Raw genomic sequence first — 21,655 nt, 5'->3', positions numbered from 1 at the left:
CTCAGTGCTGCTGTGTTCAGCGGAACCCACATCAGCATGCCCAGCTGTGGCTGTCACAGTCCTGTGGCTGAGGTTTAACACTGAGATATTTTGCTGTTTTTCAGATCTTTGATGATGCCTACAAGTCCCAGCTCAGCTGTGTTGTTGTGGATGACATTGAGAGACTTTTAGGTGAGTCAAGAGGAGGGACAGCTGTGCTGGTTGCTGCGGAAATATTGATGTATTTGCAATGCTGAAACATTGCAAACTGGAAATTATCTGCAGCCATTTACTTCAGGAGCATTGAAGTGGTTTTGATACAGTGAAGTGGTTTAAATGTGCATGTGCTCCATGGGCATCCAAATGCATTTTTCCTTTCAGATTATGTCCCAATTGGACCTCGGTTCTCCAATCTGGTCTTGCAAGCCCTTCTGGTGCTGCTGAAGAAAGCCCCCCCTCAGGTAAGGCAGGGATGCCCTGTTCCTGCAGGAATTGGGACAGTGGGAGCTTTGTGTCTGCCTGAGAGCTGCCAGTGGTATTAATGCTTTTGTCTGAGTCAGCCACGTTAATCCCAGCCTGCTGCTCTTCATTCACTTGGACATTTCTAGGATAACCACAAGGGATTCATCTTGAAATATCTAATTACTGGGGGCTGAATCTTCTGCAGTTAGTCCAAAAGATACTGACTAAGGAAACCAGTTTAACCTTCAGCATGTGAAGCTGAACTGTGCCAGCTGCCTGCCCTCTGAGGAGCTGCTCAGGCCACATCCAGCCCTGGCTCCCCCATGTGCTCCCTCCCTATTTATAAATCAGTTTCTGTGTAATCTGTGATTGTGCTTGTCAGGGGTTTAATTTGTTCTTAACTTGAAATGATCAGGTGTTAATTACAATGACTGAGGGAAGCTTAAGGTCTTGTCTCTGGTGTTGATCCTGTCTGTTTGCACTTTGTGGCTCGATGAGATTTAAGAACATCACAAGTGCTGAGGGTTCTGCAGCTCGTGCTGGGTGAGACAGGCAGGCAGGGACTCCTTTCTTGTTTGCTATTTTCCTGTCGTTCACTGCGTTTCTTCCTGTGTGTGTGAGAGTATCTGCATGAATAAATAACATCCTAACAGGAACACCTTGAAAGTTGGTGTCAGGAAAAAGCAGAAGAGCACAGGGCTGGGTGAAGTCAGTTTTTGTCATGTTTAATATCCTGGCACAGGAGCGTGTGCCTGAGTGTTGTTTTCATTAGAAAGTTTGGTGAAAAGATCTTTCAAATCCAGGACTTTGAACTAAATTGTAATGCCACAGGCCCTGAGTTCCCCGTGTGACTGTCAGCCTGGGAGAACAAAGATTTTCCCAGTGAGCTTTCTAGGCCACGTGAAGCCTGTAACACAACAGCATCCAAGTTTTATCACATGCTTGGAACAGAGCAGCTGCCTGTGTGGAGCAGCACAGCCATTCCTGGTCACATCACCTCCTGTAGTCACTGACCTCCTGCAGGCTGTTCCACACTGCCAGGACATAAATCAGTAGGGAAAATAGAACTTGATTAGGTTCAGTTTTCAAAGGAACTTCAAGTATTAAATTGTCCATTTGCCCATTGCATCCTGAATGTGTGCTGCTGCTGGGCTGCCCTTTGGGTGGCACTTGGGGCTCCCAAGAGCAGGACACGGGCTGCAGCTCACAGATATTTGCCAAGTTTGCACTTGTTGCAGAGATTTGTGCTCAGCAGGGTTTGAAATGCCCTGGGGGCTGGGAGACTCTGGCTTGACAGCCAATATTATGGTGACTTAAGCCATAAATTGTTGGAGGGTAGAGAGTGAGTTTGCTGAGGAAATGTCACTGGTTGATTGATCATGTGGGATTTTTCTTTTCTTTTTTTTTTTTTTTTTTAAGTGTCCAGTGTTGGCTTTGTGGGAATCAGGCCTGGGGTGAGCTGGGCCCTGCTCTGGCAGTTCTGGGGACAGGGTTCTTCCTGCTGTGTTTGTAGTGAGTTCCCTGGGACAGCCATGGCATGTGGGGATCTTGGGCATTTAAAAACCCAAAGCTGTGTGTAAGAAATAGAGTTGTGCAGGCAAAGGCCTTTTCTGCTGTGACAGTTTACTGTAAAAAGGTTGGTTTTGGGCATGGAGACTCTTTGGGGGTTTTAAACTCAAGTGAGGAACCCATGATGGGGTTAATTCTGAGGGTTAATCTACACCTTCCAAGTCCCATCTGAGATTACAAGTTCCCTGGAGGAGCAGTTTCTTTGGAAGGAATGGCTGATCTCAGGGGGTTGCTGAAATTTGAGATGCAAATTCAGGCTCTGAGTGCTTGAGCAGCATCAATGGAACTGACCTGCACAGGGTCTGTGGGGCTGGGATCGTGGTTTAGCTTCATTCCTTCTAAAAATGGGATGTGCTGGGACATCCCTGTGCTGAGAGAAATTCTGGGCAGACAATAATTCTGGGGAGACAATACCTGTTCTCCTTTGCTTTAGTGTTTCACTTGTAGGGGGTGGCCCTGAGATTCTGAGCTGATTTCAAACAATCATTGAATGGTTTGGGTTGGGAGGGACCTTACAGCCATCCCATTCCACCCCTGCCATGGCAGGGACACCTTCCACTGTCCCAGGCTGCACCAAGCCCCTTCCAGCCTGGCCTTGGACACTGCCAGGGGTCCAGGGGCAGCCCCAGCTGCTCTGGGAATTCCATTCCAGGGCCTCCCCACCCTCACAGGTTTGAATTCCCTTCCAGTGTCCATCTGTTGCTGCCCTCTGGCCGTGGGGAGCCATTCCCTGTGTCCTGGCACGGCGGAGGCAGCGCGGCCACTCCCACTGCTGTGGCCCAGATTAGGAATTCACTGGGGTGTCACATCACTTGCAGGGATATTCTTGATGTGCAGGCAGCTCCCTGCAGTCACTGCAGGCTCGGTGTGGAAGAGAAGTGTTTCTGGGATGAAATGTTATTAATTATGCATCGAGGTGCGTGTCTCTGTTGAATTGGCGTAGGAAAGCTGCCTCCCAGGCTCTTACAAGAGAGGCTGGATTACTGGAACGTGGTGTGGGAAGGGCAAACACTTGAAGGTTCTGGTTTTCTTTTGAGAGTAAACACTTTAGACTTTAAATAAACTAGAAACCTCTCTGAGCTTGCTTTAAATTGCCAGTCACAGCTCCTGCTTGTGGTTCCACTCAGCAGTGTTAAATAGTGCTATCTGTTACTGCTGCTTCAAGAGGACTGAAAACCATTGCATTTTGTTCAGCATCTTTTTTTAAACCAATTAAAAATCTTTTCTGGGATGCCTTGAAGAGAAGAAAATAAACCATGTTCTCTTGGGTCTTTAATTCAATCAAGTTTGCCTGTGTTGTGCAGGAGCAGGGACTGGGGGATGGAAAGGCTGAAAAGGGCTGTCTCAGCAGGGAGCCGAGCCGCAGAAAAGGACTTCCCTGAGAACTGAGCAGCAGCAGCTCCCAAAGCCGGGGCTGCTTCATCTACATGCAGAGTCACACAGGGCCTGGAGCTCTCCCCAGCCCCACCGAGGTTCACATGTGCCTCCCTGCTGCTTGCCAACAATCAGCCCGGGGGAAGGACCCTCAGCACCCCCAGTGGGGCAGGGGCAGGGAATGTCTGCCTGAGCAAGGTGCCCTCCGAGGGACATCCCCTCCTGGGGCTGCCCTTCTGCTGCTCCCAGAGCCCCCAGCCCTTTTCTCACTGGGACACTGGAGGCTTCTGCCAATTGATGGAAGGTACTGGGGAATAATCTCCTTGTTTGATGTAATCTCAGGTATGTTCCTGATTCCACGTCACTTGGTGTGAATTGGAAGCAATTCCAGTCACCACTGACATTACCTTTATGTGCACAAACCTGGGGAATTGTGTTTCTCCCTTTGTGAGGAATTCCCAAGACCCCAGACACGAGGATAAAGGTGTACAAGGCTGCTGTGCACAATGAGCAGCTGGTGGGTGATAGAGGCACCTCAGTGTCACCAGTGTCTGGTTCCAGCAGAGCTCAGGCTCCCCTTGCCTGGGGCTGGCTGGATTTGCTGAAATTCTGTAGTTGGAGACCCCACTGATGTGTTGAGGCTCCAGTTGCTCACAGCAGAGTCTGCAATTGTGTCATGTTCTAGTTCCCCCTGGGCAGTGATGTGGGGCCTTTTGGAAATTGGCTGCTGTGGTAGAGGAGTCCAGCCTGGAACATTTGGATGGTTCAGTCAGCTTCTTCAAGTCTCAGAGTCCTGTGCATGAAAACATCCTTCAGCCAGGTAAAATCCCTGCAGCACAGGGGTCAACTCTGGGCTCATCCCTCTTCTAGAAGGCAGAAGGGCAGGACACACACCTTTGTAGTGTCCCCCTGTCAGCACAGAGGCATCTTGGGCTCCAAATTGGGGCACTTTGCCTAAAAATGAACAGGATGAATCCAGGTTTAAGGCTGTCCCTGTGTCTGATCTCTGGTGATGGAAGAACTGGGCTGGAACTGCCCTGGTTGTGAATCTGACACCAAATCATCCTAAGCTGTTCTTCCTTCCTTGGTAATTTACTCACATGTTATGCCTGATTTTTGGAAGTTTGGCTTGAATCCTGATTTTCTGTGAGCTGAACACGTGGCACATTGTCTTCCCTGTGGCGCTGTAGAAATTAGGGATGAAAGAAGTGAATTTTTCTGGGAATGGGACCACTTCAGCAGTGCATGGAACCCTGTGCTCTGGGATGACCCTGCTGGAGCAGGGGGTGGCACCGTGGCCCCTTCCAGCCTGGACCATTCTGGGATCCTGTAACAAATCCCGGGATCTCCCATGGTCAGTGCAGAGGAGCTGAGTGAGGGCAGCTTTTCCACTTTGATGGCTTTTCCTGCTGCCTCTACAATTCCTGGGGCAAATCCCAGTGCTGCCCTGGGGCTTCTCACTTGTTTATTGAGTTGCCTGGAAGTTTGAGGAGCTCGAGGGACTCCTGTCCTGTCAGTGCTGAGGGTCACTGTGGCTGCTTTCCAGGGGTCAGGTTTAAAGGCAGGGAGTTGAAGGCATGGCTTCTTCTGAGGAAAGCAGGGAAAAATCAGGATGTTTTGGGTGGAGCTGTTAAAAATTAGAAGCACTTTTGCAGAGTAGCCATCTGTTCTGTGGAGCTCCCAACCACGTCAGTGGTTCAGGGACCTGGGAATAGATTTTAACAGAGATATCTAAAAATTGCTCATGGATCTGCCCTCTGAGGCACCATCCTGGTGCTTTTCAACCTTGTTAAGCCTTTCCATTCTTAGCACTGTGCTTGCCTGAGTCCAGCTGAGCTGTTGGTGAGAGCAAACACCCTTTAGTTCAGTTTGTCTGATGTTTGATAATTTCTTCTTGTGCTCCCTGGTTTCTGTAATGACAGGCAGCAGTCTGTCCCTCATCTCCTCTACACCACCTGTGATTTTATAAAGTTCTCTGTTTTGACCAAGGATCTATTTAGGGAAGTTATTCCCTATTTCTGACCACCCCTTGTGCTTTCTCTAACTTCTCCAACTAAACAGAATCAAAGAAACATGGAATGGTTTGGGTTGGAAGGGATCTTAAAGCCCATCCTGTGCCACCCCTGCCATGGCAGGGACACCTTCCACTGTCCCAGGCTGCTCCAAACCCCGTCCAGCCTGGCTTTGGACACTGCCAGGGATCCAGGGACAGCCACAGCTGCTCTGGGCACCCTGTCCAGGGCCTCACCTCCCTCACAGGGAACAATTCCATCCCAATATCCCATCCAGCCCTGCTCTCTGGCAGTGGGGGAAGCCATTCCCCCTTGTCCCAAGTCCCTCCCCAGCTCTCCTGGAGCCCCTTTAGGCACTGGAAGGGGCTCTAAAGTGTCCCCAGACCCTTCTCTTCTCCAAGTGAACACCCCCAGCTCAGAAATGATGGATTTGAAGTTATATTTGAAACAGGAAGGAACTCCTGGATTCCCATGGCAGAATGATGATCCTGGTTTGCCCTTTTCCCAGTCTAAATCTGTCCCAGTGGTTGCACACAGAGCGAGATTGAGCTGGTGTTCCCACAGAATTCCCACAGGGACTGATGCCAGTGGCTCTCCTCAGGGGTCACAGGGCTTTAGGAACCTGTGTGTGCAGACCTTGCCCACTGCCCTGATGAGTTTGGGTGCAGCTGACTCAGTGTGGCACTGGCTGGGTTTGCCACCACTGGACTGGTCCTTTAGGGAATGTTTCCTGCATGAGTCCAGAGCATGGGCAGCTTTCCTGGGAGGAGGAATGTGTCATCTGGGCTCCAGGAGCTGAGAAGGAGATCAGTTGTGGACACCTGAGGTGCCAGGAGGTAAAACTTCCCTCACTGGTGACATTCCTGTACTGCCTGTGTCCTTTCCCAGCTAAATTCCATTTTTATTGTAATCAGGCACAGACTTCATTAATGTATGAGGCAGCATCCCTCAGGCAGCCACTCTGAGGTAGTTTTCCCCTTGATTGATGCCTGATCAGTGTGCCAGGCACTGTACACATGCTGGGAGCTATATTTGGGGAACAGACACTGCCTGGGTGCAGCTGAGCAGTTCTTACCCTCTAAAATGCTCATAGTTCATGGGAAACTGTTATTAACACAGCCCCTTGCCCAAGCTGTTCAGGATTTTGAGAGTTCCATACGGTAATAAACAAGTTTTTAAGAGAACCACTTGTGAAGCAGATGGGTCTGGGTGGTACAGCACTTGCAGGAGGGGTTGTTCTGTGTTTTGGAGGTCTCAGTTCTGGTCAGGAGTCTGTCCTTGGCTTCCTGTGTGCCCTGGTACCTCAGCTGTGCCTGCCATGGCTGTGGCTGGTTAGGATTCCTTGGCTGAGGGAGCAGGAATTCTCCTTGCAGGGCTGTGCTGAGTTACAGGGGCTGCTACAGCAGCCACCACAGCACCACGGGAGGAACAAGAGCTCCCTGAGGACAGGGTGGGGAGGAAATACAGAGCAAATGAAAGCAAGGGCAGTCAGAGCTGAGATGAAATGTCCCCAATTAATTCTGCTGATGATCCCTGAGTGCTCCTGGAGCATTCTGCTGCCCTGCCACAGAGATCTCAACAGGCTGAAGGCAGCTCTGAGCCCAGGCCTTGGGAGCAGATGTCTCTCTTTGTGCCACACCTGTGGGCTCAGGAGCAGGACGTGGTTCAGGTGCTCTGGGGACTCATCTCACACAGCTTCCAGGTCAGTGTTTACACCCTGGTTTACCAACACTTTCCATAGTGGAAAGCTGCTGGAATTTTGTCTTTGTGCAGGCAAGAAGCTTTTCTGCTGCTGTGCATCATGTAATCCTCTTGGTCTGTGCAGTGCTTTAGCTGGAAATCTCTCGTGGGAGATGTCCCTGTCCATGGCAGGGCATGGAACAAGATGGTCTTGAGTCCCTTCCAACCCAAACCATTCCACAATTGAATGGTTCCATGAAAATGGGCACCTGAAGGGGCTTCCTGAGTTCCTGTGGGAGTGAGGATCAGACTCCATTCACTGTCTCCACTGAGTGTGTTGGGTTTTCAGCTTTTCCAGCCACATCTTCCTGATTTGGCTCAAACTTGTAAAATGCTGTAATATTTTCCTGGCCTTGCTGGACCATCAAAAAGGAAATGAACTGTGCAGTTGTAAAGCTGTGGCTGTGCAGGGTGGGAGCAGCACCTCTGGAGCAGGGCAGAAATACCATGGAATGGCTGTGTTGCTGCTTCCTGAGGACATTGGGCCCTTCCCCAGGTGACCTGCAGGCAGAGTTGCACCCTCAGCCCTGGAACATCCCATTAACTGCTTCCACTGCAGTTCTAAAGCAGCATTTTCAGTTCAGGAATTGGCTGTTCTCCCCATTTTCACTTTTCCAAGGAGGTGATTGAGGAGTGCTGTGATGCCTCCTGAGCTGTGGACAGGGATTCACTCAGGAGGGGCAGCACAGTGTCCCCAGCAGAGCCCTGTGTGACACTGGTGACCTGAGACATGCTCTGGTTCCCCCTGCCAGATGTTCCTTCCTTTTGCTCTCTTGGACTAAACCCAAACTTGGAGTGAGCACTTAGTCCCAGTTCAGGATCTTTGTCAGTGTCCAACACCTGGAACAGGAGCAGAATCTGGTGAGTGCAGGGGAAGAACAGACCCTGGGAAGATGCACTGTCCATCAAAGATATGTTTAAATAGGTTTTCATCCTCTGTCAAGGGAATGCAAAGCAGTTAGCAGATTCATTCTGGGAACAGTTTTTAAGGTTTTGTTTTGTTTGTGTAATGGTGAAGTTTTGCGCCATGAAGTTGAAATATAGAACTTGCACAGAATCACAGAATATCCTGAGTGGGAAGGGACCCCCAAGGATCATCCAGTCCAGCTCCTGGCCCTGCCCAGACCCTCCAACAGCCCCACCCTGGGCATCCCTGGCAGTGCTGTCCAAAGGCTCCTGCAGCTCTGGCAGCCTCGGGCTGGGACCATTCCCTGGGAGCCTGGGCAGTGCCCAGCACCCTCTAGATGGGCACTGGACATTCACTTCACTCTTGAAGCCTCAGCCAAACTTCTTGTACAGCAGAAGAGGGGTGTCCTCGGCCAGTCAGGCCCCTCCCAGCCCGTGGGCTCCCTTGTACTGGGACAGAAAAGGGGCTGATGATCCTGCCTGACAATCCCAGCAGCTCCCTCCATCAGCCAACATTGACCAGTGTCCAAACCCTGCACAGGGCAATTCAAATAGCAGTGGGAGGGGCTCTGCAAGGTGAACTAACAGCAGTGGATCTGCATTTGCAGCTGATGTTTTCCACAACTTGCTCTATTGTTCATAAACCCTGTTGTTGCCTGGGCTGACTCGGGGCTGCTCTGTGCACTCAGGTTTGGGAACTGCAGGCTGCTGGAGTGGGACTGTCCTGTTCAGCTGCAGGAGCAGCTCAGGGACTCACAGCAGCCTCTGCTCAAAAGCCTGAGCTGGAAATCCAGTGGAACTGCCTGTGCAGGAGCAGGGAATTCACTGTACCCACAGATTCCTAAAGACAGGCTGTTCCCCTGAGAAGTCATTTGTAATTCAGCTTTTGGGAGTGGGAGTTTGCTCAGGCTTTTAAATTTAATGAGGATCCAGCTATTTATAATGATGGGTTCAGAAGGAGCTGTGAGTGTGGTGGGGCTTTGTGCACCATAATTCTTGGCCCCTGTTGGTGGCATTGCTCCGAGAGCTGATCCTGGTCTCCTGTGGCTGCTGTTGGCGACTTCAATTACTGACAGGTTTAATCCTATTAATTTTGTTTGAAGTGGGTTTTTCAATGGCCCTTTCTCATTTATCATTAGTAGTTAGCTGAACCTTCCCCAGGCTGGTTGTCTCCAGTTTCTCCTGTCCTGACTCTTGCTCCTTTGCCTGCACAGGGCCGCAAGCTGCTGATCATCGGCACCACGAGCCGCAAGGATGTCCTGCAGGAGATGGAGATGCTGAATGCCTTCAGCACCACCATCCATGTGCCCAACATTGCCACGGGGGAGCAGCTCATGGAGGCTTTAGAGGTGAGGAAAAGTTCCAGGATGACAAAAGATTCAAAATTTCCTGGAAAGTTTGCAGTAGCTTTGTCTGGTAACACCATCCCACTTGACGTCATGTCATAACAGAGCACAGGTCTGAGGCTTTTCAATTTGTTTTTTCATGAATTAGATTAAGGCAAAATTATAGAACAGTAGGTGTGGGGAAAGGTTTGTGGTCTGGATTGAAACATTCCAAGGGCATGGAAGTGGATAATGAATATCATTGGGACACTTAAACTGACTGTGCCAGAGGGTGCTGAGCTCTGGTGAATTGGAACAGCATCAGCTGAAGGTATTTGGTGCTGAGGAATTATAAGTTCCTTATAAATTTCTGCCTTCAGCGTTTCCTTATTCTGTGCCATAGTGGAGGTTGTAGTGAGTACTGAAGGCTGTTAAACTGAACAGGCAAATCTTTGGTGCCATTGGCAAACTTGTCCCAGTGGTGAAGCCTGAGAGACACAGACACTCCTGCAGCAGGTGTGGAACCTTCCTGTGGCTTCACCCTGATCTGGAGAAGACCTGGAGTGTAGCATAAAAGCACAGCATAACTGTTGGATAAGGGATGTTATAGGAAAAACTATTAGGGAGTTAAAGAATTTGTTTGTTTGTTTTGACTTGTCTAAGATACATTGCAACAAATTTTCCTTCTCAGCTACTAAACGCTTCTAGCTTCCCATTCTCTTTCTCCCAAGGCAGGTACCATTATTCCTACTCTCAGTCTCCTGTTGTTGATTTTTTAAAATGATTTTCCCCCCAGCTCCTGGGTAACTTCAAAGACAAGGAGCGCAGCACGATTGCACAGAACGTCAAAGGGAAGCCTGTCTGGATCGGGATCAAGAAGCTGCTGATGCTGATAGAAATGTCCTTACAGGTAGGAATGGTTCTGGGGAGGAAGGGCTGGGCTCCTAGAGCAGTCCTGGAGGTTCCCTTCTCTGCAGACCCTGCTGGTGGTGGGAGCCTTTGCATTGGTTTAATTGCGAAAAGAGCTGCAGTGAGGGGAAATTTTCTGAACAAAGAAATCACCACGTCTTGGTCCACAGAGATCTCTAAATCCCCCCTGTGCCCATGGGCTGTTCAGAGCTGCACTTCAGAGCATCTGGCTATGGGAGGGGTTGGATTAACTCACCTTTCATGGAATTTCTTCTCTCCACCCAGCATGTTAAGATTGCAGATAGCAATCACCTCAGTTTTTTTTTTCTTTTTTTAAGAAGATGCCTGTGCAGGTGTATGTGCTCTTTCCCTGAAGAAGATAAATCTGTCAGGCTGTTCAGCTGCTCTTCTCTTTATTTTCCACTTTCAGCACTTTAAAGAAAATAATTGCAGAGGGTAGAACTATGCAGCTCTGAGCCCTCCCCCGCAGCAGCACCCATGCCTGGAGCCAGCCAGCAAGCTCATGCTCATGCTGACACGGGCTGAGGGTGCAGCCCTAATCCTCCCCTGACATCCCAGTGCTCCCCCACGGCCCCCCTCTGCTCACATCAAATGGATTTAGTGCAGCTGAGTGAACTGTCCTCAGATCTTCCTCGCAGAGGCAGGGCAGAAGTGAAGAGACTTGTAGTTCAGAGCAGACGAGTCGTGTACCCCTCTGTTCACTCTTCACAATTCTGTTAAAACTTGCTCAGTGCTAAGGATATGCTCTGACTGGATGTCACCTCAGGGAATAAAGTCATTTATCTAGATTACTTTTTCCTCTTCTTCCTTGGCTTTTAATTCCATACCTACAGGCAAGTCAGTAAGTCATTGCTCACATGTATTAAATGTATTTAAGGGGTGCTGCCCTTCAGGGGCTGCTGTGCTCGTGTTCCCTGAGCCCTGACAATGGGTCCCTTCTTCTGACACAGGACGTGTTCCTGTGCTGCTTTCTCCTGAAGTGCTGGCTGGTTTCAAAGCTGAAGGTGCAGGTTCTGTAAATCCTGGGCAGTTCTGAGTTGGGAGAGGGGTGGGAATGCTGACCCCAGCCCTGTTCCTGGCCCTTGTGCCTGTTCCACTCCTGGAGGACAGTTCTGGGCACCACAGTATCACAGGAATGGAAAGGAGTTAGAGAGTGTCCAAAGGAGGGACCTGAAGATGGTGAAGGGTGTGGAGGTGAAGCCATAGGAGGACCAGCTGATGTCACTTGTTCAAGTGCAGCAGAGGAGACTGAGGGCAGAGCTCAGTGGGGCTGCAGCTCCAGTCTCTGCTCTGGGAAGGGACAGGACTTTAGGGAATGGCTGGAGCTGTGCCAGGGAGGTTTAGGTTGGATTTCAGGGAAAGATTCTTCCCCCAGAGGGTGCTGGGCACTGCCCAGGCTCCCCAGGGAATGGTCCCAGCCCGAGGCTGCCAGAGCTCCAGGAGTGTTTGGACAGCACTGCCAGGGATGCCCAGGGTGGGGTTGTTGGGGGTTTGTGCAGGGCCAGGGGCTGGGCTGGATAATCCCTGTCCCACTGAGGATATTCTGTGACTGTGTGACCAGTGACACTGTGGACACAGAGTCCTCACTCTGCCTGGGGCTGTGCAGCCACACTGCTCTTGGGTGGTAATTTTTCTCAGCAGACCATTGTTGTGTAGGTGAGTCCAGGAGCAGCCAGGCTGGGAGGAGACAGGCAGAGCTGGGGCTGTGCCCTTTCTCACTCACTGAACACCAAACATGAGCTGCTGCTACTGTCCCTGGAGCCACTGAAGGTGTCCCTTTGCTGCCCATGCAGGTTGGTGGCAGGGTGGTCCCTGCTCTGGCACTGGGTTCAGGTGGTTGTGTAATAGCAGAGGTAACAGCATATGGCAGCTAAATATGGACCAGCTCTGTTCCAAAAGGTCTGGGGTGTTTCCATGACTCCATCTGCTGAACTGCTATAAATACAGGAGAGCAGTGCAGGCTCTCAGTGAACAGAGCTGGGATCTGAGAGCACTGGAGCCCACAGAGGGTTGGGATCTGCCAGGCTCTTACAGGAAAGCACAACTGCACCAGAGAAGTCCAGCACTGCATCTTGTTTTCACTGAGTTGTACCACAGCTTTTTAGAAGGAGATTTCAGTCTGAAATCACATAAGAATTCCAAATGATGGATGAAATTTCTCCCAACTCAGCTGATTAGATGCCAGGTGACTGAATTCTTTGTAAAAAATGTGCACATAGTGTCTTCCTCTGAATCTGATGGTGGGTTTTGTTCTGTTAAAGCCCTCTCAGCTCTCTGCAGGGATTCCTTAGCTAGTCAACTGACTTCAAGTGTTTCAGACTAAAATCACATTGAACCAGACCCTCAATATCAAAATCCTTTTTTGGGATACCTGAACTACTCTGGTGCCCTGGTGAATTGTCACCTTGTTTATGAGCTGTGCAACCTCACACTTTTCTGGCAGTCTAATTTTCCCCAGACTCTGGTGTTCTTGGCTTTCTTTAATGTCCAGCTGCTTGTGTTTTGTGTCACATACTTTGGTCATTTGTGTACACTGAGTATCCTGGAATGATTCTGTTCTTGTTCAAACGAAGCCTTTGATCCCTGGATACACTCAGGATTTGCCATGTGAATCCACAAGTTTTTGCAGTGGCCTTGGCTGCAGTACAGGGCCACCACCAGTGCTCTTGGGCTTCACCCTGCCCTGGCTACTGCTGGCTGCTCTCTCCGTGGCTGGGGGCTGGTTCCTCCTGGTTCCCCTCTCGGCCTGTGTTGTTGCTCTTGGACCTTGCTGGCAGCACTCCCAAAGCCAAGGTCTCTCTCCTGAGCTTGGATGAGTCAGGCAGTGTTCCAGAAAGCCCCTACTAGCACCTCCAGGGTTTCCTGATTTGGTAACTTCTGTTTAGCATAAATAAAGCTTAATCAGCATAAATAATACCTAATCTAAGCTACTTGTCTTTAATGTATCTTAACTTTCATGAGGACTTTGAAAGATCACCATATAATATTACCTGCCTTATTGCAAACCAAACCCTGTACCTGGACATGCTGAGGGGCTGGTTTTCAGGAGCACAGGGGGCTCATCACACCTTGTGGAGGTTCTCCTTCTCTGGACTGGAGATTAACAATCTCCCTTCAGTTCCTTTGTTTCCTGAGGGGTCCTGGATGTCCTGGGGATGCTGCACTATCCAGGAAGGAACATCCATGTTCTTGTCACCTCTCTGGGCTCTGTCACAGGGTCAGGCCCCATGCTGCTGTTCCAGAAAATCTTCCCCCCAGTTTGGCAGCAGCATTTCCTGTTTCCCAGAGCACCAGAGGCTGTGTCCAGGAGTCCTGAAGCTGTTCCACTGACTCCAGCTTCTGCTCCTTCCAGGGCAGATCAGCCTCTGGGGTTTGTGCCTGCATTTTTAATAAGCAATTTGATCAAACTGGAGTCTTTGTGGCCTTTCAGCTGCCAGCTGTAGTCTTTTGGACAAGGTGCTGTGTGTGCAGGTCAGTGCAGGTTATGGACACAGTGTCCATGGGCACCCCTGGTGTCCAGGTGGAGAGGGGTGGGAGGCAGCATCTTCCATTTGTGGAACAGAGCACTGGCCTTGGCAAGTTTGAATTCCAGCTGGTGGCTTTAGAACGGATTTTCTAAGGATGAAAGGAAGAGATTTGTCTAACTGTGTCAGGTCACGTTGGGTTTTTAGCAGAACTCTGGCTGGACCTTTGTTATTTCCTGGTTGTGATGACATCCCATGGTTTCCTTAGGTTTCACCTCAGCATGTGATCTGAGGAAGCCCTTTCAGAAGGAGACCTGCTCAGTGTGGTGTCTGCAAACACAGCCTGTGTCTGTCTGAGAAGTCCCTTCCCAGGCAGTTGTCCCCAGCCTGTGCTGCTGTGTGGGGATGTCCCTGTCCAGGGGAGCAGCTGGCATTTCCCTGCACTGAGCTGCATGAGGGGCTGTGGGGCTGGGTCTGCCTCCAGCTGAGGCTGCCTGAGTGTCCCCAGCAGTGCAGGACTCTCCTCTGCTGATCCCAGGTCACCTGCAGGCTCAGCCCCTGCCTGGCCCCAGTCCTGTGGGTTACTGAGGAGGTTCAGGAGTGTTGGCTCCCAGGAGGACACCTGGGCACACAGGGACCTCTGTCCCTTGGGACCTCTGTCCCTGAGCCCAGCTCCTTGTGCCGAGCTGTTTGCCCAGTGTGCAGTCCATTGGGTTTGGTCTGTCAATGGCACCTTGTTTGTGGGCTCACCTGGAGCTGGGCTCAGGCTTTATCAGCACTCGCCATTCCAGAAACATTCAGACATAAGGAAGGGAGCTGGTTGGGTTGTCATGGGACTGTGGGCTAAGCAAGGTCAGAGTCACCTGAGAGTCTCATGTGTTGGCTGCTGGGAAAGAGGGTGTCAGGCACTGCCCAGGGAATGGGCACAGCCCCAAGGCCACCAGAGCTCTCAGGGCTGCACAGGGTGGGATTGGTGGGTGTCAGTGCAGGGCCAGGAGTTGGACTGGATGATCCTTCCCCATGGGGCCCTTCCCACCCCGGGTGTGATCAGCCCAACCTCCTGCCTCAGCAGGATCAGCCACGGGGTCAGAGCAGAGTCCTTTGGGTGGGGAAGACACGGGGCCCTGTGCCAGGTGAGGGTCCTGTGCCTGCTCTGGTGTTGTGGATTGGAGCTGTGGATGCCCCCAGAGGATGGGGATGTCCAGGTAATCAGAGTTCAGGGTTCATGTGCTCCTGTGCCAGCTGCCTTCAGCCTTTCTGACAGAACCACAGAGTCACTGAGGTGGGAGGAGGCCCCTCGGTGTTCCCTCATGTGCCAAGGGCACCACTGACCTTGTCCCCAGTGCCACATCCCCCAGAGAAATGGGAGACTTGGCACAGTGACAGGTGAGCTTTTCCTTGTGGCCAGGTGTCAGCTGGGAGAGGTTGTGGAGAAGATTTAGGCTGGAGGCATCCTGCAGACACCCTCTCTCTGGTCTCCTGTTTGGTGGTGTCACAGTTCCTCTCAGTCCCTGGGTATTTCACATTCCAAACACTCTGTTTTTGGGGTTCACCTTCCTTCTCTCCCTGGACCCTGACTATTGCCAGTGTTCTTTGCTGTATAAACCCCAAATGAAGCTCAGCGAGCCTCAGCAAGTTCCTCTAAATCTTCTTGTTTCAGTGAATTTATTTTTCTGATCTAAAAGTAGCTCAGCAGTTGGTACTGAGGAACTGGCCTTGCTCTCCTATCTCACAGCCATGGGAAGTTTTACATTTTTAGGCTTTTCTTAGCACAAAGGAGAAATTCTTGCTGCCTTTTTCTCCCCCGCATTGCTGGGGACACTGTTGCTGGTTTAGGATTTCTTTCCTTCTGAGCTGTTTTTGAAGGCATTTGTGTTGCCCTCCACTGCAGCAGTCAGAATTTGAAATAGATGGCTTCTTCACATCTGGAATGGGGAGAAATTTTCCTTTAGGGGTGTAAAATGTGATGTGATGGAGGAGTTCCAGACCCACATTTGGCCTCACTGGTGGGAGGCCAGGGCACAGGCTGACACTTTGCTTCCCCACCCCAAGGATGAGTCCCAGTTTTGTTGTAAGCAGAGGTTTGCCTGTGTGTTGCCAAGTGGGTGATGGAGCTGGGAATGTCACACCAGGTGACTTCACAGATCCACGTACTGGGTGTTCCCAGAGTGAATCCCCTGTACTGTCACAGTGTGGGGAAGATAGAGGCTGGTGATGGAATTTGCAGAGGGAACACAAACTGGAGTTTATAGGACAGAAGAACTTTTAGAATACAAGACCAAGATTCTGAGAAGCAGCAGCTTCTGATTTCCAAATGTTTATAGCTCTCACTCACTGTATTTTGGTGCAAATCTAAGGAGGATTTCCCTGGAGTCACTCCATGAGAGGATCAGCAATCCTGTCCATCTGCACAGGGGACAGATCCAGCTACAGCTGGTGTCCTTCAGTGGTAGCTTGAGTGTCTCCTGAGCAGTCCTTCCCTGCTGGCCCTGTCCCCATCCTGCTGGCCCTGTCCCCATCCTGCTGGCCCTGTCCCCATCCTGCTGGCCCTGTCCTGGGGGAGGCAGGGCTGCTCCCTGGGGGCTGTTCCTGGTTGATGGATGCACAGCACTCGTTGGTGCTGCCTGTTCTGGAGCCTTGTGCTGGCTCAGGTTTGTGCTGCCCCTGCCCTGGTGCTGCTGCACCTCTGGGGGGAAAGGAGCACTCAGAACATCCTCAGTCCCTTTTCTCCTGTTTCATTTGCGGCCCCAGTTCTGGGAAGGGGTGGCTGGAAGCAGACTTGGAGTGGGCCTGGCTGGAATTGGCAGCAGGGTGTGGGTGTGAGGTGCCATGGAAACAGAGCCTGTGTGTGCTCCCATCTCCTGCCCTGTGAGCACACACAGCCTGTGCCAGTCACCTTGTCCTCGTGGGGCAGGGCTGAGCCTGCCTGGCAGCTCCAGAGCTCCTGCACAGCCAGGCTGGGCCCTGCTCAGGCCAGTGTTAGGCAAAGCAATCACTGCTCCAGCAGCCTTTGTGGCCCCAGTTGTGCTCTGTGACAGGAACAGGACCCAGGGAGGGCTGGAGCTGGGCCAGGGGGGTTTGGTTGGATATCAGGGAAAGGTTCTTCCCCCAGAGGGTGCTGGGCACTGCCCAGACTCCCCAGGGAATGGTCCCAGCCCGAGGCTGCCGGAGCTGCAGGAGCTCTCAGGGATGCAGGGTGTTGGGGTATCTGTGCAGGGCCAGGGGTTGGACTCCATGATCCTTGTGGTCCTGTCCAACTCAGGACATTCCATGATCCTGTGCTTTCCTTTTTGGCTGCTTTTCCTTTTGCCTGGCACTAATGGGGATCTGTTTTGTTTAGATGGATCCTGAGTATCGGGTGAAAAAGTTCTTGGCTCTTCTGAGAGAAGAAGGAACGTAAGTACTTTTATTTTAAAGCAGGGTTTAAATTCTCTTTTCTGCTCAGAACTGAGCTCTGCTCTGAGGGGAACCTGCAGTGGGATGTATCTGCTCTCATTGTTGGCCTCTCTGTATTGTCAGAGCTGTATCAAATCAGTTCTTACAGCAGTTGGGGAGGGGGGAGGTCCTGAAGGTTTGGGAACCTGCATGCCTGAATTCTCTGCCTTTCTGAATTTACCCTTGACTTTTGAAGTGTCCGTGAGATACTGGGACAGCATTTACCTTTCTTTAATTAAAGTAAATCAAAAGAGATTCTGCTTGAGTTAAAATCCAGCTGTTTATCTAAAATCTGGAGTTTTGGTTTCTTGTGTCTCCTGTCTGAGAGAAGGATGTCCTACTCTTTCCCCATAGGTGCCACAGGGAGTAGTTGAGCCCAGTGGGACAGTGGCATCTCCTAGAGAATGACTTTCTAATACATGTAGGGCAGTACCTGTGCTGGGGAAACTCACACCACTCTCTATCCTGGCTCCATGTGAGTGGGTTCCAGTGTGTGCTTGATGCTTTATACATGTGCATGATGCTTTCCTGATGGATTTGGCTTCTTTTGCAAGAGTCCCTACCCTAGACTGAAGGTGGACCAAGTGCAAGATCAACAGCTGGAAAAGTGACCAACCTGGAGAACAAACACTGGGATCTTTACTCTTCTGTGCTCAACACACTGGACAAAGTGAAATGCTCCCCTGATCCCCAGAGCCCCATGTGGAACCTGCATGTGTAGTGCAATACAGTATCTTTATTCTTTGTCTTTGATATTCTGATGTCATGTGGAAGTGTCTCCTAGAACACTGTGCTTCTGTCTCTGTGCAGCCAGGCTGCGTTTTGGGGTGAGCAGGGGGGATGTCCTGTGAGTTTGGGGCTGTGCCTCACTTGTGTCCAGCATTCCTGCAGTAGGAGAGATCCTGGCTTCCAATAAACCTGCCAGTCTGCTGGAGGGATGTTGAAGCACTGCTCTGTCTAACCCTGGTCAGGTGAAGGCTTTCCTGTGGTGTCACCCCACCCCTCACTGAACTCTGGGCCAGACCCACACCCCACAGACAGTGCCCACGGGAGGCTGCACCCACTTTATTTATATCCAGGTATTTTGGGGTCTGATGGGACACTGCTGGTGGCACTGGGGACTGGAAGAGGGCAGGGAAGTGTTGATCAGAGTAGAGGAAATTTCCAAATCCAGTATTTAAGGCATCAAATCTTGTTGTTAATTCAACAACAGTTTTAGAGATGCTGGTTACAGCCTCCAGCTCTTCCTGAGTACCTGTAGTTGGCAGCTTTGGTATCCTCCAGCCTCATTTTATCTCTTTTTCCTGTCATGTTACCAAAGGTTGAAATTCCTCCTTAGAGACAGAGGGGAAGCCAAGCTCTGCAGGTGCACGAGATGTGTATTGCCATGTTTTTGCACTGAAACAAAGGAATGTATCAAACCTTGCTCCGTGCTATTCCCATAGTCCTGTGGCCTCAGGGATGCTGTCACTGGTGGCCTGAGGCTGCTCCCCCTGGGCTCCACTCCTTCCATAAGGTTCCTGGAACATACCTCAGTGTGGTGGGGCATGAAATCAAAGCCATTTAGCAGATGTTAGTCAGTGTAGCTTCCTCAACTTGAGCAGACCCACTGTAAGGGCTAGCAGTGGTATCCAGAGGGGTGTTCCCAGGGAAGGAGGGTGCCCCACGTCCTTCCAGGCTGAGCTGGAGGTACTCTTGTCCTCAGTGTGCTCACAGCAGTTGGAGTGTTTCAGCCACTCCACTCTGCTCCTCTGGCAGTGCTGTTGTGTTGTGATGCTGTTGTGAGTCCCAGTGGTGGTTCCCTCTCATTTTGTGTATGATCTTGTGAATTTATTTGTTCCTCCCTCCCCTCTGCCAGTCCAAGTGACAGCAGCACACAGTAACTTATATTTCAGAGTAAATGATGTAAACCTTATCGTGTCTGTGTCCAGAACTATATTGATGAATAAATATCTGGTTTAATTGCACATTCAATGGATTCAATAAAAGCACAACTCCTTGTGATGACCTGGGTGCCATCTGTGTGTGGTGCTGGTGTGTGTGGGGAGCAGAGCCGCTGCTGCCAGAGGGGTGCTCAGTGTGCTCCTGAGTGTGGATGGATTGGATTTACGCCAGTCTGAATTGCTGGCCTCTCTTACTCCTACAGAAGTTAGTGAGAGCACTCTGCTCCAGCCCGTTGTGGAGCTGTGTGGGCCCTGCAGTGCTGAGGAGGCCCCATGTGTGTCTGTGTGTGTGGGGTGGGGGTACCCCCACCTGGGCAAGGCTGCAGAACCAGGGTGGGCTGCTGGGTGTCACAGCTGACCCATTCCAACCTCTGTTTCAAGATGTCCATCTGAGATGTTTCCTGCAGGTGGCACAAGGGAAGGGCAGCACTTTCCCACCCCCTGTGTGTTCTCCATGGCTTCTCCTGGCAGAGTGGCTTTAAATGGATAATAAATACACAATATTGCTTTCAATGTAAGGGCCAAATTCTTCACCCCCTTCCTTACCCTGGTTCATCTTGAGCTTTCCAGAAATGTGTTCCTGAAATGGAGTTGTTGGCCAGAGGCAGATTTGAAAGTGCTGGGATGGGTTTTGGGCGCACGGTGTGGGGCAGAGGAAGGTTTGGGGCACACAGGGAGAGCTTCACCCCCAGAGCTGTGAAGTGCAGAACCCTCCATGGGCCAGGTAGGACGTGTCAGTGGTGGTGGCACCAGCAGAGACACCCTGTGCATGCACATGGATCCATGGGATGGCTTTGTGTGTAATTTGGGGATCAGGGCAAAAATACTGAGTGATTCTATATTTATTTTGCCCTTCAGACAGGTACGTTTGAGGCCAGTGCAGTGGAAAATTGTGTGCACTTAAAAGCATTGCTAATGCGAGGGGATGCTGCAGAAACACCCACAGAATTATTCCTGGACAACAGAAGAGGTTTTTCTATGAGAAAATTTGGACCTTGGTCTGTCCAAAGCATTGGAAGGTGATTCAGAGACAGCCTGTGAGTACATGTGGGGAGTGAGTACATGTGGCCTCAGGCTGGGCCAGGGGAGGTTTAGATGGGATATAGGGAAAATTTATTAATGGAAAGTTGTCCAGCTCTGGCACAGCTGCCCAGGGCAGGGCTGGAGTCCCATCCCTGAGGGATTTAAAAGCTGTGTGGGTGTGGCACTTGGGGACAGGGGTCAGTGGTGGCCTTGGCAGTGCTGGGAATGGTTGGACTCAATGATGTTAAAGGTCTTTTCCAGACCCAAGAGTTCCACGATTCTGTGCTGAGTCTCAGTTGTGCACACGGTGCCCTGAATCAAAATCTCAGCATCCAGCTGTAAAATCTCTTCTTTTTACCACCATTATCTTGATTCCTATAACAGATACCCCTGCCCATGCCAGGGATTTGGAGCTATGGGACCCTTAAGGTCCCTTCCAACCCAAACCAGAGTGGGATTCCGTGGTTCTGTCTGTCCCTGTCCATAAGCAGCTGAGTCATGACCCACTGCTCTGTAGCTGTTCACCAGAACCTTTAGAGCCAAACCACACAAGCTGGCAAGTGCATATTTTTGAGTTTTTACCTTTTCTTTAATGATGTACCACAAAAAATGGAAGTTGAAATATATTTTTCTCCAAATATATATATTTATATAATATATAATCTTAGTTAACTCAAGTATATACATTGTATAATAAATAATGCTTATAAAAAGAGAAATTTTCTGAATATAAAATAAAAAAAAATCGACCTCTACAACTTTATACAAAACTTTGGATACAGCAGATTGATGGAAAAAGATCTTCCATTCAGTGCTAGAATACCTGGCTACAGTAAAATAATTACAAGGCAATAAATGTTCTATTTAATATTAAATACCTTTTCTTGATTAAAAAACAAACAAAGAAGGGATTTTGTTTAAAGTCAGGTACTGGGAGTCTTTCCAGACAGGGGATTTAATATATACTTTAAATAGATGCATATCAGAGGACGGCGTGGCTCCGGCTGGGGGAGGCTTTTGGAGCTCTCTGGGATTTTAATTTTCAGGAGCAAAGGCTCCTCTGAAGGAGGGTCTGGAGCTCATCCTGATGCTCTGCACAGGAGGGACCTGGGGTTCTGCTCTGCCTGAGGGCCCTCCCGTGCTCCCTGCCAAGGGTCTCACCCCTTTATTGCTCTGTGCAGCTCCAGGGGCTGCTCATTGCCAGGAAAAGAGAGTGGAGCAGCAGCCACAGCCTGAGTGGCCACCATTCCCTGGAATTCACTGACTGGGGTGTGTTTGGACGTGGCTGTTGGTCCTGGAGCCCACCAGGACAGAGAGAGTATTTATTTTATAATTCCAGGGGTCAGTACTCCCGGAGAAGGTAAACCCAGGGAGAGGAGATGTGCTCAGGGATGAGGGGATGGCCTGGGGAGCACGTGGGGCACAAACACTGGTTCTGCTGTTTGTGGGGAGGGGGGCCCAAATCCCTGCTCATGGCACAGAGCCTCCCTGCT

At 50.5% G+C, this 21,655-nt stretch overlaps 1 protein-coding gene across 2 annotated transcripts in view; it reads left to right on the top strand.

Annotated features, from left to right (window-relative positions):
• NSF (N-ethylmaleimide sensitive factor, vesicle fusing ATPase) overlaps positions 1-19,203 on the top strand; it is a 73,806-nt gene extending 54,603 nt beyond the window's left edge. Inside the window, exons 16-21 of one of the 2 annotated variants that reach the window (XM_066336960.1) lie at positions 105-171; positions 361-440; positions 9,257-9,391; positions 10,164-10,277; positions 17,102-17,157; positions 17,751-19,203. In XM_066336960.1, the coding sequence (XP_066193057.1) occupies positions 105-171; positions 361-440; positions 9,257-9,391; positions 10,164-10,277; positions 17,102-17,157; positions 17,751-17,769 (471 nt within the window). In that variant the 3' untranslated portion in view covers positions 17,770-19,203. Of the gene's footprint in view, positions 1-104; positions 172-360; positions 441-9,256; positions 9,392-10,163; positions 10,278-17,101; positions 17,158-17,550 lie in introns of both variants that reach the window. The other variant, XM_066336961.1, reaches the window with a different exon arrangement.
• Positions 19,204-21,655: the final 2,452 nt, after the last annotated feature.

The sequence above is a fragment of the Sylvia atricapilla genome, chromosome 27 (assembly GCF_009819655.1).
Source record: "Sylvia atricapilla isolate bSylAtr1 chromosome 27, bSylAtr1.pri, whole genome shotgun sequence".
NCBI classification, from domain to species: domain Eukaryota; kingdom Metazoa; phylum Chordata; class Aves; order Passeriformes; family Sylviidae; genus Sylvia; species Sylvia atricapilla.
The sequence above is the reverse complement of the archived record's forward strand: the minus strand, read 5'-3'. Positions and strand labels throughout refer to the sequence as shown.